The following is a 15,066-nucleotide window of genomic DNA, read 5'->3' as shown; positions in this document are numbered from 1 at the left end:
TAGACATAAAATTCACCTTGGCATCAAAACAGCTGGGGGGCAGTAACAGACAAGACTTCACTCTGAGGGGAGGGGAGACTCGTGTTTGGTGGAGGGAGTTTTCAAACTCCAGCACCAACAGTCAAGGTCACCAGGGCTGTATGACTGCTAAAACTTAATCTAAGGGATGGATAATAAAATATAGCAACCTATTACACAACCCATGATTCAGTCATGTGTAAGATCAACAAAAGATCTTTCTTCAGAGATTAACTGGAGCTGGGGAGTGAGTACAGTGGGTAAAGTCAACTGCCTTGCAGACAGCTGCAGACTTTTGCTCGATCCCTAGCATCCCATACCACCCCCAGGGCACCACCAACAGGAGTGATTTCTGAGTGCAGAGTCAGGAGCAGGCCCCTGAGCACTGCTGGATGTGGCACAAATTAAATTTTAAAAATAAATTAAAAGGAGAGGAAAGATAACCTATCGAAAAAATGTCGGGATCAAATACTACATGAAAAAGTGACAGAATTGGAACTCCAATGTCTTAGTGTTTGGCCCACTCTGTGCAGGCAACATTGGGGGATGCTGTTATCAGGGGTCAACTGTCACTGTCACTGTCTTCCCGTCGATCATCGATTTGCTCGAGCGAGCCCTGTAACGTCTCCATTGTGAGACCTGTTGTTACTGTTTTTGGCATATCAAATACACCACAGGTATCTTGCCAGGCTCTGCCATGCAGGCGGGATCCTCTCCGGAGCTTGCCAAGATCTCCGAGAGGAGCGGAGGAATCAAACCTGGGTTGCCCGGGTGGGGCGCATGCAACACAAACGCCTACCCACTGTGCTATTGCAGGGGTCAACAGTGTAAAAAAATTTTTTAAAAAATTTTAAATAAAAAGCTGTGAGACCCACACCCAGTGGGTGGCAGGGGCTTGGAGGCAATTTCGAGGGCATAAAGTAGGACAGTGCCCAAGTTAGGCCTAAACTCTTCCACTTGAGCTGTTTCTGGCGCCTAGCAATGATTAACTCTCAATCTTCACAATAAAAGTCACAAAGTGTGTATTATTCTGATTTTACAAAGGAAGCAACAGTCTCAACAAGCTACGATCCTGATGAGTAGCACAGAATAAGGGTTCGAGTTAAGGCCAAGAACTAAGGACCCGAAGGGAATATACTGGTGGGGTTAAAGCACAGACCATGCATGAGGCTGACAACAGTTCAAACCCCCACACCACAAATGGTCCCCTGAATACAACAGGAGGAATCAAATATTAAAAATAAAAAATACACAACCCAAGTAAGTATCAGCATCCTTTAACATCTTCCAAAATATAGAGGGAGGCCTGGGAGACGCTCCAATGGCTAGTCTCCTTCATGTGCTCAGGAAAGCTAGATTTTATTTTCCCATTCGGTCATAGATGATCAGCCCTGCAGTTCACCAGCTCATCTGGCCAACAATGCCTTGCCTGAGCTGAGATGACACAGGCCAGTCAGTGAGGGGGCCAGGGGCAGAAATGGTGTACAATACTGGTTTTGCCTTCAAGGGAATGACAAGGCCTGTGTTGAATACTCCCAGAACTGTTACCTCCGAAACTATAACTACATGCCTGTTTTCTCTTTTTTCCCCTAATATTCATAGAACTATAGTTTTCTTCAGAGATTTAGCAATATAAAGTTTTCAGAGCTTAGTACTGCCTCTAATAAGGACGTATATGTACTCACATGCACATTCATTTTCCACAACTTAGTACGCAAACCACATATATTCTTCTTCATTAAAGAAAGAATAGTTTTTTCCCAACTAGATATTATCCAAGCAACTAATGACTTACTTTTGGGAGACGGGGATGAGGGTGCTGGGAGGGAATGATGCCAGACCCCTCCCCCCCACCACGACGGGTGCCCTAACACTAAGTCATATCCCTAACCCACTTAGGATACTAATACAAATATGATCATCTAAAATCTAAAAGGGAGCATATACATAACAAAACAAAATAACCAGCCAAAATCAAATTAACACCAAATATACTGGGAGGAAAGCCAGCAGATTTGACAGCAGCTTTTCATGGATGGTGATTGCAAAGCCAGAGATAAAATGAAAGTATACATCATGAGCCGAAGACAGGGGAGGGGGATAAGCTGGGAGGAGGCAGGAGGGGAACTCAAGTGGAGAGAAGAGAAGGACTCACAGGGCAAAGACCTGAGGATGCTCTGTAATGAGTTGTCCTATCCTACTACAGAAATAGGAATCTCAGAGAAGATTACTTCTAGCGAAAACAGCAACTCAAGGACCAGAAAAATAGTACAGCACTTACTGTATTGTTAAAGTACTTGCCTTGTATGCCCCCAACCTGGGGTTTGAGCCCAGTACCACATGTGATCCCCTGAACCCTGCCAGATGTGATCCCTGAACTCAAAACCAAAAGTATGCCCTGCACTCTGCCAGGTAAGCCCAAAAAAAAAAAAAAAAAATAACATCTCTGAGTAATACCTAACACTGAGCATTGTTAGACAGTTAAGGTAGTCTAAACAGACCCTGTCTGACCACAGCGTAAAATGATTCACATGCCAAAATGGACATATGTCAGGAAACTTTAAACAGAATTAAAAAAGATAAAAACATAAACCAACTAAACAAAGCAACTCAAATACTAGTACAACAGTAACGTAGACTACATTCTACATTTTACTAAACAAATTTAAGTTAAAAATTTATTGATTTAAAAAGCTGCTCATAAAAACCAAAATCTTATTCAAATAAGCAATGATACAAATACTATCTATAATGGTTATATTCTTCTGAAGATACCCGTATTTCCTGTGAGGCCACTAATACCAGCAGTGCTCAGAACATACTTCTGCCTCTGTACTCAGTGATCACTAGTGGAATTACTGAGGGACCAAATCTCAGGGACTGAATTGGAGCTGGATGCATTCAAAGAAAGTACCTTAGGCCCTGCTAAAGACACTCATCCCTCATATTCATATTTCCCCGTGATTAGGCTTTTTTTTTTGAGATGTGTATCTCTGCACAAAAATGCAAAGCCTCACACATAAACATACCCATATTTGCTACTGCTGAACCACTTCCTGACATCTGATTTCACAATCCCTCAATTACAAATATTCCCTGATCCTTTTCCTACTGAAGAATCCTTGATCCAGGCTGATGTGATGCCAAGTAGGTCTGTGTGAAATCACCTAGTCCTCTTCTCAAGCTAACAAGCAACATCTTTGAAAGCAAAACTCACATGCAGAATCATGCATGGTAGCTATCCATTTGGTGAGGAAAAGAAATCCAGAATAAGCCTTAATTGATGATGTGTTTAAATTATAGCTGAATACAGGCTGCTATATTCAGCAAGGAAGCTGAGTCTGGTGCACATTTCTATCTGCAAGAAGATCTTCCAATGTATGTACTGAAGAACTAAAGAGAAAACTTTACAATAATGATTTCAAATAAAACAATCCATTCTAGAACCTTTATCTTTTAAAAAGCCCAACAGTCAGAAGAAATGACTAAAAATTATATATTGTGCATAGTACCAGACAAAACATTCGTATCATCAAAGGCATACTGATGGGAGGAGTGTTGTCACACTAAGAAATACTTGGAGTTTATTTCCAGCTCTGTTCTCAGGATTGCTCCCAAGCACGCCAAGGGGACCAGATGTGTGCAGGGGTCAACTACATTCAAGGCAAGTGGATTAACCACTGTACTATGCTTCCCACAAAATCCACTTTATGAAGAAAAGTTATGCACATTATTTTTATGTATATGTAAAACAAAAATGTATACACACACACATATACACAAAGGTGTTTGTGTTTAAAAAAATAAATATTTAACAGGAATGTGGGATGAATGGTTACCAGAGAGACACTGGTGGAGTGGGGGTTGTCCCATGAGCCTCACCTGTCTGATGATACTCTTCACACAACGCACTGGGAGTCCCTGGTAGTTGGACTTAATGATCCACTTGAGGAGATGGTGGCCAAGCACCTCAAAGACCATGCAGACATCTGGGAAATGGTTAAGGATCAATGACAGACATATTATCTGAAATGAGTTACAGAAAAAAGAAAATAAAAAGCAACGTCATTACAGCACTAGGCAAAACGTCCAATTTCTATAAAATACAACATCAATACTATCAAGAATACCGAAGTGATCATTTGCTGTTTCTCACCCCAAAAGATCTAACATGTATGATTATTTGTAACATGTTACATAATAATATGCAACTAAAATCACTTTCAGAATAGAGTTACCTAATCATATATATTAAATCACAAAAATACAGTTCTATACAAACAAGGACAGCACAACCTTACTGTTTGCAAGATGTGGAGAACTGGAGAACTGAGATAGGGCTCAATAGGAAAGGAGCATCCTTTGCATTTGGAAGTTCTCTGCTTGGCACATGGTCCCATCCCCTGGCCCCTCAACACTGCTGGCTATAGCCCTGCTAGCGTCCCCAAATTCCTGTCCCAAGTACGCCACAATGCCAATAAGAGCACTGATCATAGGAGCCCTCACAGCCTGAGTACTCCTTGAGTGTCTCCAAAAAGATAACTCCTTCATTCAATACTCTAATGGTAGCACAACTATGGTTAATGTCACAAACACATTATACTCTACTGAGCATACCCCTTAGTGATCACTAGTAATAAAACTGAGCATGGTTCAAACCTCATAGAAACTGATTGGGGGGGGGGGGGGCGGGGGGGAGATAAAGAACTCTGCCATAAGGGATCTGCTTGCTTGCATAAATTTCTATGCCAGGAGTAAAATAAAACTTTGCAAAATAGAGCTCTGAAACAAGACTCAATTTTTTCCCCATCAATCACAATTTTCAGTGTATGCTAAATTAATACTTTAGGGAGCCTAAATGGGGAGAGGAGGCTCACGGGGTGGGAGGGGATGGAGGGGGTGGTTATGCTGAGTGACACCTGGCAATATTGGGGGTTATTCTTGACGCTGCTGGGGGGAACTGTGTAGTGCAGGTGGTGCTGAGGATTGGAATGAGGTTGCCCACGTGAGAGATAAACACGTAACCCTTACAACTGTACAATGACAATCCTGCAGGGCAGGAGAGTGGCACAGGAGGGAAGGCCCTTCCCTTGCCTTCTGCTGACCCTGTTAAAATCCTGGCATCATATATTTGCCCCAAACACCACGAGGGGTCTCTCCTGAGTTGTGGCCCAAACTCTGCCATCAAAACAATAATTTTTTATTGTTGTTGTTTTTGAAGTGGAGGACTAAATAATCACAATTTAACATATGGCATTAAGTCCAAATCTAACAGAAGTCTGGAGTGTCTAATTTTTTTTTCCTTTACTGTTCTTAATTGGAATTTTAGTCAACCACAAATACTCAACAAGTCTAGTCAATTATATAATAATTACTGTCAGACAAAAAAATTAAATGGTCTGCAGCCTTTTGAAAGTATACTGGTTTAAAGGCTTATAGAGGAGCTATTAAAGATAGTTAATTTGAGTTATTTGATATCTACTAATACCACACCGTCCCAATAATGATGTGGAAAGTACTTTGGAAAAGGAGTGGAAAGGTAACACAGGGTAGGGCACTTGCATGCACATGCCAATCCAGTTTCAAGCCCGGCATCCCATATGGTCCCCGGACCATGACAAGAAAAATCCCTGAATGCAGAGTAATAAGGCATGATCATAACCGGATGTGCCACTCCCTCTTCCCACCAATAAAAATTTAAAATATAGGGAAAGGGAGCACGGCTGGAGAGAAGATAGGGCACTTGCCTTGAATACAGTCTGCCAGGGTTCGAACCAATTCATCACGCATGGCCACTGGGCACTGCTGGGAGTGAGCACAGAGCCACTGTGGAGTGAACCCTGAACACCGCAGGCTATGACCCCAAAACATAAATACATAAATGGAAATATACACTTGTGCAATGTTTCTCTTTCAAAGCAGGAACATCAGCCAACTCACTTGCCTTCACTTCTGCAAGGTCACTCCTAGAACTGTTGATAGGAGAGGGTTTCTTTCAAGAAACCCCCAGAAAGAGAGATAAATGATGTTTGTAAAATAAACATTCCACAGGCCGAATGTGCTGCAACAGAACAGCATTTGGCCATCATGTTGGAAACCTGGGTTAAATCCCAGCACTGCCAAAAAAAGAAAAAGGGGCAGGAGAGCTATTTTTACTTGTTAAACAAAATACAGGTATATCAATGCTCTGAGAAGAGTTAAGTCACAATTTTAAACGTTAGAGCTTTAACTCCATCACAAATTTAACTCTTTAGTTTGTCATTTAAGTAATGTCATTTAGGTGAACAGAGCACAATTATGCATTACTGTCAATTATGCATTACTGTACACTATCAAAATTGCCCGTTATATTATTGTTTTTATTATGCTTAACTTATAAATTTAAACTTTACCATAGGTTTATGTGTGAAGAGGAAACTACTGTCAATAACATTTACACTGGTGAAAAACATAAGTTTTAGGAATTTTTTTTAGAAATAATTCAGTAAGAAAGAAGCAATCATACTTGAGGATTGTTGAATATGGAAAATGGACCTATAAGAAATCACTGTATTACATTCTTTATTTTAAGAATTAGAAAATTTACAAGATAAATACTTTGAAGAAAAAGGGAAGTCTCATCCACTAAGCCCTAACCTGTGTCAGATTTTCAAACAGAAGAATAACTTTTGCCAAGTTTTTTAAGTATTTATATTCAATGTGTAAGCGAAGTGCATTGAGCCAAAATACTTCAATATTCTCCCTGCAGAAATAGGAACCTTTGAAGGATGAAGTAAACTTTATTGCTTTGACATTGGTAGAACAGTTAATGAATATATCAACCTCTTGTGATACTTTAGCAGACAGTAGTATTCACTGTCCACTAATTTTCTTTCAAGTTGCAAGCAAAGTCTATACATTTATAACTCACATCGATAAAAATAGACAAAAAACATCCTATGACAAAATCTAAAAATACTAAAATTCTAAAAATACTTAAAATTATTACAACGCAAAAGAAAAACAGCAAAGGCCCTGACAGAGCCCTCCAGGCAAATGGCTTGGTATTTTATGGAATAATAGTAACCAGCATGATGAAGTGAACTATGAAGCAGGAAATAAAAGTTTGTACGGGCTTGAAATATTTCTAGACTTTAAATTTAAATAATAAACTGTAATATAATTCCACTGTCAGGAAGTAAAAGAACTGTGAATAAGGATACGAATTCCATTCATGCCTGAAATCTTGAAGTCATCAATTAGCTGAACAACCATGTCTTTATTTGGGTCATTGGGATCACTTTCTCGAACCTGTGGGCAAGGGAATAGGAAGCAAGAAGAGAACTGTTTAACAGAAAGTCACAGTAACCAAAACTGTTTTACCAAATGATGTTTCCATGCATTTTACATGCGGAGGCCCAAGTCAAGTGTATTGCTGCATGGCACCCACAGGAGTACATAGCCAGGAGTAGCCCCTGAGTGCCCCCAGCAATACATGCACTGAAATACAAAAATAGTGATGTTTCCAAAGAAGATTCAGTATGAGAATTGATAAAACATAAATTCAATTTTACTTTAGTAAAAGCCAGCTGAGAAAATTTTTGTGGAAGAATTTATCAACAATTTCCTCTTTTATCATTCACAGTATTTGTAGTACTTACACATTTTAGTACTTACACATTTGAGCAATTTTATTTCATCCAAGGCTGTCTCTGTATAATGTTGGGCACTTTTTACAACTTTCATTGCAACAAATCGTTTCCCCCTTGGGAAAGAAAAAATGTTTGATATAATAAGTAGAGTTGATTATTACGCTTCCGAAGAAAGAGAAAATTTTGAGAAGCTTTCATTTAAAATGATACTCTTCCACATGGCACAACACCAAGCCAGAACATCCTGCCACACTTACACAAAGAAACGTCTGAGCATTTGAGCCCAGGGGCATCCAACTACCAGCCGAGCAACAATAAAGATGACAAAGGAAAGGAATAATAGACAGTAATATGCATAATTTAATAATTTTCCAACCATAGAGCCAAAAAGGTACAAATACCTTTTCTTGTAATTTGTGTTTGTTTTTTCTAACAGGAAAAAAATATATACCAGTAAACAATAAAGTTTTTATTCTCATCATATGTAAGGGTAAAGTCATTTGACTGATGTTCTAGACCATACACACAGACTCAATGTATATGCAGACTGAGAAGCAATGCAGTTTCATACTATGGGCCACAAGTTAAAAAAAAAAAAAACACAGAGTCAGAGAGATTGTCATAGCAGGTAAGGCGCTGGCCTCCTTTGTGGCCAACTAAGGTTCAAGTCACCACTATCAGGAGCTATCCCTGAGCACAGAAAGAGGAGAAAGCTCCAAGCACATCCAGGTGTGGCCTAAACACCCCAGTCCCTGAGTCAATGGATTAGGCAGCAATAACATGAAATCATGCACTCTGCTCCATGTATGGAACTAAATAGAGGGCATCATTCTGAGAGAAATCTGTCAGAAGCAGAAGGACAGGATAGGCAAGATTTCCTTCAGATGTGGAGTACAAAGAAGCATCTAGTAAGGGGATACCAACTGGTCAATGGCAACAGACACAGAGACTCAATCTAAGGACCTGAGTTTCCCAAGAGGATGGGCCTACGGCCTGAGACAATGGTACAGGGATGCTGACATGGAGGCGGTGAGCAGATGTGATTGATGCTGGCATGCACAAAACTGTACTATTCACATAATGATAACTAAATGGGAAAAAATTATAGCTGAGCAATTTTTCCCCTTTTTGGGGGGGCAACACGGAGCAATACTCAGGGATAACTTCTGGAGCTAATGCAGGGATCACGTCTGGCAGTGCTTGGTTGATTGTATTGGATGGATGACAGGAATAGGACCCAAGTCAGCTGGATGCAAGGCAAGTGCCCTATCAGCTGGCATGCTTGCCTGCCCGTCCCCCCTCTCTCCTTCCCTCCCTTTCTCTCTCTCTCTGAATATATGTTTTAAATATAAATGAAAATAACAAGATGTCAATGAAAACCTCAGATGTGACAGGAGAAAGTTATTACTGGTTTATAGTAAGGGGGAAATAACTTTAAACAGCTGGGGGGAAATGTCTAGAGGGCTTCGTCCAAGCACTCCACATGAATTAGGGGTGACCTCAGTTGTTGCTGCTATAAAGGACAAACCCCTGAGACAGACCCAGAGACCCCAGAGCACAAGACACAAAGAAAACTTACTGCATATCCCAGCACAGCCAGACAGTCGAGAAGTGTCCCCATCCGAGCTTCCTGATAACATGATACCGGCCATTAAACAGGTCTCCAATTTTCACTGGATGGTATCCACCTGTCATAAAAGAACAAAAAATACATATATAATATATATTTTAAATGTTGAAAGAAAATCATCTCATCCTTCCTCTCAAATAAAACATTTTTCCCTGGAAAAACTTCTTTGTTTAAAAAAAGAGGATCCAGTAGGTCTAGAGAGAGAAAACACAACAGGTAGGGCACTTGCTTTCCATGTGGCCAACCTGGGTGTGAATGCTGGCACCCCTGCACCCGGCTAGCACAGAAGGGTGCTAACCTATAACCTCCCCCCACTCCAAACGCCCATGCCTTCTTTTAAAATTTTTGGTTTGTGTTGGGTGCTTAGCAGACCGGGCAGAGCACAACAGGCATCAGCAAGGCAAGCACCCAAATTCCTATTTCTCTCGCCCTAAGCTTTTTGTTTGTTCGAGTTTAAGAACTCAATGAGCCAAAGTTCCAATACCTGTCTCTTCACCAGTGAACATTTCCTACCACCAATGCCCCCAGTTTCCCCAGCCCCCACCGCCTTCCCCACACGTCCCCCACACTTTCCCTCTCTTCCTCTATCTCTCTCCCGGCCTCGGCCCTGATTCTCTCATGTTTAATCAAACAATTAGGCTACACAGGTATGCTAATACACCTTTCCCTCAAAATGTACAGAAAAGGTCACACAATTTGAAATTTTCCTAAAACAATCTTTGTGACTTTGATTTCTTAATGCCTACTACTTTTTAATGCAAGTTCTACTGGAGAGTAGGTTTTTGCTGACAAGCAGTGTTCAGGGAGCCTGCCCCCTTTAGCCTCGACTCCCCCCTCCTCCAATACTGAGCTAATCCACTGCAACGGAGGTCCTGAAGATAGGTGCCACAGGACCCTGAAGTGCTAGGGACCATACCAGAGCATCGTGGAGATGCCACAGCCCTTCTGGACCAACCCAGTGATCCTGAGACAACCACGCAGTTCTGGAGAGCAATTCCGAGGATATGCATACCCCGAGCCATGTGTTGTCTCCCTGCTGCCAAGATGTTAGGTTGTATTTTTAAACCTGCTCAATATTTATCCTCAAGAAAGTTATTGATGTCTCGTGTCTACTATTGAGAGGCTACACACAACTGAAGGATCTAAAGATCTAAAGCACTACCTCTATGCATGATATCTATGTTAATGCAAGCAGGGTTTGGAGTAAGCAACACTTTAAAAATAGGGTGAGAGCACCTCATATGGTATCCCCCCAAGCCAAGCCCAGGATGGTTAAGTACAGATAGATGTGACTCAAAAACCAACCAAACAAAAAAGAACAAATGTTTGAGTATTAAAACATGGTGGGAAAGTACCTGACCGAACACTGAATTTCTAACGTTCGGATTCTCAGATCAGAACAATACTTCCTTCAACCAACTTTTAATAGCAAAATTATCGTAAGCAATTTTGGCAAAAGATAAGAACTCAAAGGTACAAAATTAGTAATAAATATCTTAACCTATTACATGGATAAACTGTTATTCCTATATTTTTTGTAGCGACATTTCACAATCTAAACATATGTCACATTCTTGTGGTTTAGAACCTAAATGTATACAAACTTGCTCGGCAATGACAACACAACAGGAAGGGGGAAAAAACTTAAAAAAATTGAGAGTAGAGGGGGGTAGCTAAGGTGACCAAAACTGAACTCAGTGCCTCACACTGCAAGACAAGTGTGAAATCAAACATAGTATCAGGGGTCGGAGTGATTGAAAAGTGGGTAGAGCACTTGCCTTGTACCACAATAACCTTGGTTTGATCCCCATCACCCCTCATGGTTCCCTGAGCACTGGCAGGAGTGATCCCTGACTGCAAAACCAGGCACCACTGGGTGTGGCGCCAACTCCGACTCTCTCCCTCTAAGAAAACTTCATAATTAGCCAAGAAGACCTAGAGGGTCAAATTAAATAAATGGATTCTGGCATCACAACATACTTTCTAACTTATTTTTATTTCCCAGGAGGAAGACGCCTGGAGAAAGACCTCCTACCCAGTCATCTCCCCCAGCTCCTTTCTTAACATAAGTTGAATGATCAGAACAGGGAAGCAGCTCTGGATTAGGTGCAATACACTGGTCAGCTTATTTTTATTGAAACCGTTCGCCTACTGGGGTAAAACTGGATTACAAAGTGTGTAAATGTCCCTACGTTTTAGGGGCACAGGATCAGAGTACCACCACCAAAACCCTGGGGGCCTTTCACCCATGCAGTCTCCCCAACCCTTGGTTACCACCATTCTGTTACAGAGTCAACCAGTCGGCTGTAAATTCCGTTGCTTCTTTTATTTGTAGACCATCTGATAATTGTTCCTTCTGACTTATTTTGCTGAACATAACACTGTCTAGTATTATCCAGGTCTTATCCACTGTCTAGTATTGAGACACACCTCAAACAAAAAGCTCAGGGCTGACTCCTGCCTCTGAGCTGGGGGGGAGCTGGGGAGATGGAGAGGGCTGAGGTGGGGGCGGAATGTGTAGCTAGGGACTGAACCCAGGTCAAGAGCTAGGCAAGCACCATATCTGCTGTAATAACTCTCTGGCCCCATACTTTTTCTTTTGTCCATATGTACTTGAATTGTGCCCAGATTTTAATTTTTGGAAACAGCTGTAATAAATATAGCCATGAATTTATCTTGTTAAATAGTGTATGGCTGTAATGGAAACCTAGGAGTGGAATTACAAGATCACAGAGGTCTATTTTTAATTGTCTGCATAATGTCTGTACTGTTTTCTCCAAAGAGACTGAACCAGTTTGCATTCCCAAGCCAGTGAATGGGAGTAACTTTCTTTCATGCCTCGGCAAAAAACTTGTTCCTGCCTTTGTGATCTTCTTTTTCATTTTGATTTGCATTCTTCATGTGATTATTGGCCATCTGTATGTATCGTCTTATAGAAGTGTTTTTATTTTATATACGTTCCTTGATGGGATGGGGAGCTTGTATTTTTGATGTTTTGTGCCTGCTTTCTATATCTTGCTCTTTTGAACAGCATGGTGAGGAAATATTTCCGCCAACCCAGTAGGATGTCCTTTTGTTTTAGGGACTGGCTCCTATGCAGTGTAGCAACTTTGAAGTTATTATTATATTATTATATAATTGTATCATATAATTATAATATAATTGTGATATGCTGGAGCAATAGCACAACGGTAGTGCATTTGTCTTGCGCGGAAACAGCCAGGTCACGCAGGGTTTGATTCCTCCGCCCCTCTCGGAGAGCCCAGCAAGCTACTGAGAGTATCTCGCCCGCACAGCAAAGCCTGGCAAGCTACCCATGACGTACTCAAGATGCCAAACACAGTAACGACAAGTCTCAAAATGGAGACGTTACTGGGCCCGCTCAAGCAAATCGATGAACAATGGAAGGACAGTGTTTGTTTATGTATAATATATATAATATTATTCAGTTTGGTTGTTTTCCTTGACAATGTAGGAAAATCACTGAATATAACACTAGAGAGTTATTCTGGAGTGCTTACCCAAAATTTCTAGTACAGACTTTGTGGTCTAAGGTCTAATGTCTAAGTCTTGATTCCATCTGAGATTATTTTGATGTGTCGTGTAAGACAGCAGTCTAATTTTGTTCTTGCATATGGTGAAACAATTTTCAAAGACTTTCCTTTCTCCATTCTAGGCTTTTGGCTCCACTGTTGTAAACTGTTCATTTAAATATGAGAAAATCTGTCTACTATTTCATTCATCTGTTTGGTTTTACTCTCCATGGGAGGAATGGGGGCTAGGGGCACAAGGAAGGGGAGCTTGGTTCACACCTGCCAGTCAACAGGGCTTACTCCGGGATCTGTGTTTAGAATTTTTACTAGGAAGTGCTCAAGAGGCACATGTGGTAGTAGAGATGGAACCAGTGTAGGCAATAAGGCAAATGGCTTATACTATTTCGCGGGATCCTGGTTTTATTGAACATCAGTTTGTTCTATTGGGTGGGACAGGAGGGAAAGATGGCACCTGGCTATGCTCAAGGATAGGGGATCGTATTAGGTACCAGGGATTGAACCAGGTTTGCTGTGCCCAAGTGCCCAACCCACTGCACTGAACCTCTAATATTCATTTGCTCAGAACCACTAATATTCATTTTTTACTATACAACTTTATATTATTAAAACACTAAAAATAACTAAAAAAAAGAAAAAGCAAAAACTCACTTTTCAAGTACAAATTAAGGCTACTGTACATTAAAAATCATACTCCATGAAACAAAAAGTAGACTAAAGGATATTGCAGAGACACCAGAGAGAACACAAAGGAAAGATAGGAAAGAAAGATAGGAGAAGCTGTTCTATTTAAGAAGACTTTACTTTGACAAAATAAAGCAGATCTCCTGATCAAGGGAGTTTTCAAAGTCTCAGATATTTAACACAGGTGTGAACCCTCAATAAAATAAAGCTTGAGGTAAAATCTAGTCATAGATGTGCTTAAAACCAATGCTTCTCAGAGCTAGTCACTCTACATCACAAAATATTTCAGGATCCGGGACTAGAGTCATAGTGAAGCTGGTAGGGCACTGGCCTTGCATAACTCAGGTTCAATCCCTGGCCCCCTGAAACAGCAAAAAGTGATCCCAAGCAGAGTGAGGAGTAAGCCCTGAGAACTACCAAGTGTGGCCCCCAAACAAAATGAACAAACCAAAAGTTAAAAATTATGTGATTCACAGAAAAACGGACAGAACAAGAGGATTATGCAAAGTCAAGTAAATTCAAAGGAAGAAGACATGTATGGGATAATTTTGCACGTATTTGTAATAGAGACAGGTAATGAACTAAAGACTAAACAAAATGAAATCAGTGGACATTGACAAGAAGTTACTAAAAGAAGAAGTAGAACAAAGAGAGTAGATGGGATTCAGGAAGGAGATTTAATTTCTGCACTTGAAAAATAAAAAAGACTGAGGGGGGCAAATGGTTGTGGGGGTAAAAAGAGAGAGTTCAGAAATTAAGGCACTTTGCACACAGTTGCACACAGCTGATTCCGTTTTATCCCACGAGCTACATACTGTCCCTTGAGTAACACCAGGAGTAATCCCTGGGCACAACCCACCAAAAAAGGTCGAAACCACCTCAGCTCCAGAACTGTGATATACATGAACATTGGAATACTATGCAGCTGTATAAAAAAATTCACTAAGTTTGAAACAACATGGATGAACTGGAGGGTATCCTGCTCTGTGAAGTAAGTCAGAGAGAGAATATGAACCAGGTGTTCTCATTCTTCATTAGAACACCGAAGAATGAAACAAGAGAATCTCCAGTACGGAATAATGATAAACCAAAGATCATAAATGTCAAAATCATAAATGTGACATCATAAATGTTCATAGTCCTAAAAAGTTCCCTAGTCTACAATATAAAAAATATTTAGAGAAATAGTGATGTCCCTAATTTCTTACTATTTTCAAAATAAATTATTTCTACACTGCTGGAATAAGCACAGTTTCAAAGACACTAAAAAGTAGGTTCAGGAGTGGAAACTGCATCTCACTACAAAGCCTATTTTCTGTCCAGCAGTAAAATACATGCCCCATTTTTAACAACTAAAGACTGTTTCCAGGTCTCAGTGTACAGAGAATACTTGATAGTTTAATTAAAAGCTATTTACAATTAATTGTATATTACCATTAACATTTAATTATGTATAAAGAACCGTGTGTCACAATTGTACATTTCAGACTGAATTCTCAATCAGCCTGTGTGTTATGTGTGAGCAAAAATAGACGAGCACTATTTCCAGTAT

General features: G+C 40.5%; 1 protein-coding gene across 5 annotated transcripts in view; it reads right to left on the bottom strand.

Moving 5' to 3' along the window:
- The window catches only part of SRPK2 (SRSF protein kinase 2), a 208,768-nt gene that overhangs the window by 30,162 nt on the left and 163,540 nt on the right, over positions 1-15,066 (bottom strand). For all 5 annotated transcript variants that reach the window (XM_056118342.1, XM_056118338.1, XM_056118339.1 and 2 more), the window contains 4 exons: positions 9,229-9,337; positions 7,675-7,762; positions 7,221-7,308; positions 3,901-4,007 (listed from right to left, as the gene is read on the bottom strand). In XM_056118342.1, coding sequence (XP_055974317.1) covers positions 3,901-4,007; positions 7,221-7,308; positions 7,675-7,762; positions 9,229-9,337 — 392 coding nt within the window. The remainder of the gene's footprint in view (positions 1-3,900; positions 4,008-7,220; positions 7,309-7,674; positions 7,763-9,228; positions 9,338-15,066) is intronic.

Source organism: Sorex fumeus, unplaced genomic scaffold (assembly GCF_029834395.1).
Source record: "Sorex fumeus unplaced genomic scaffold, SorFum_2.1 ptg000037l, whole genome shotgun sequence".
In the NCBI taxonomy this organism is placed as follows: Eukaryota; Metazoa; Chordata; class Mammalia; order Eulipotyphla; family Soricidae; genus Sorex; species Sorex fumeus.
This window is presented reverse-complemented; position numbering and strand designations above follow the sequence as displayed.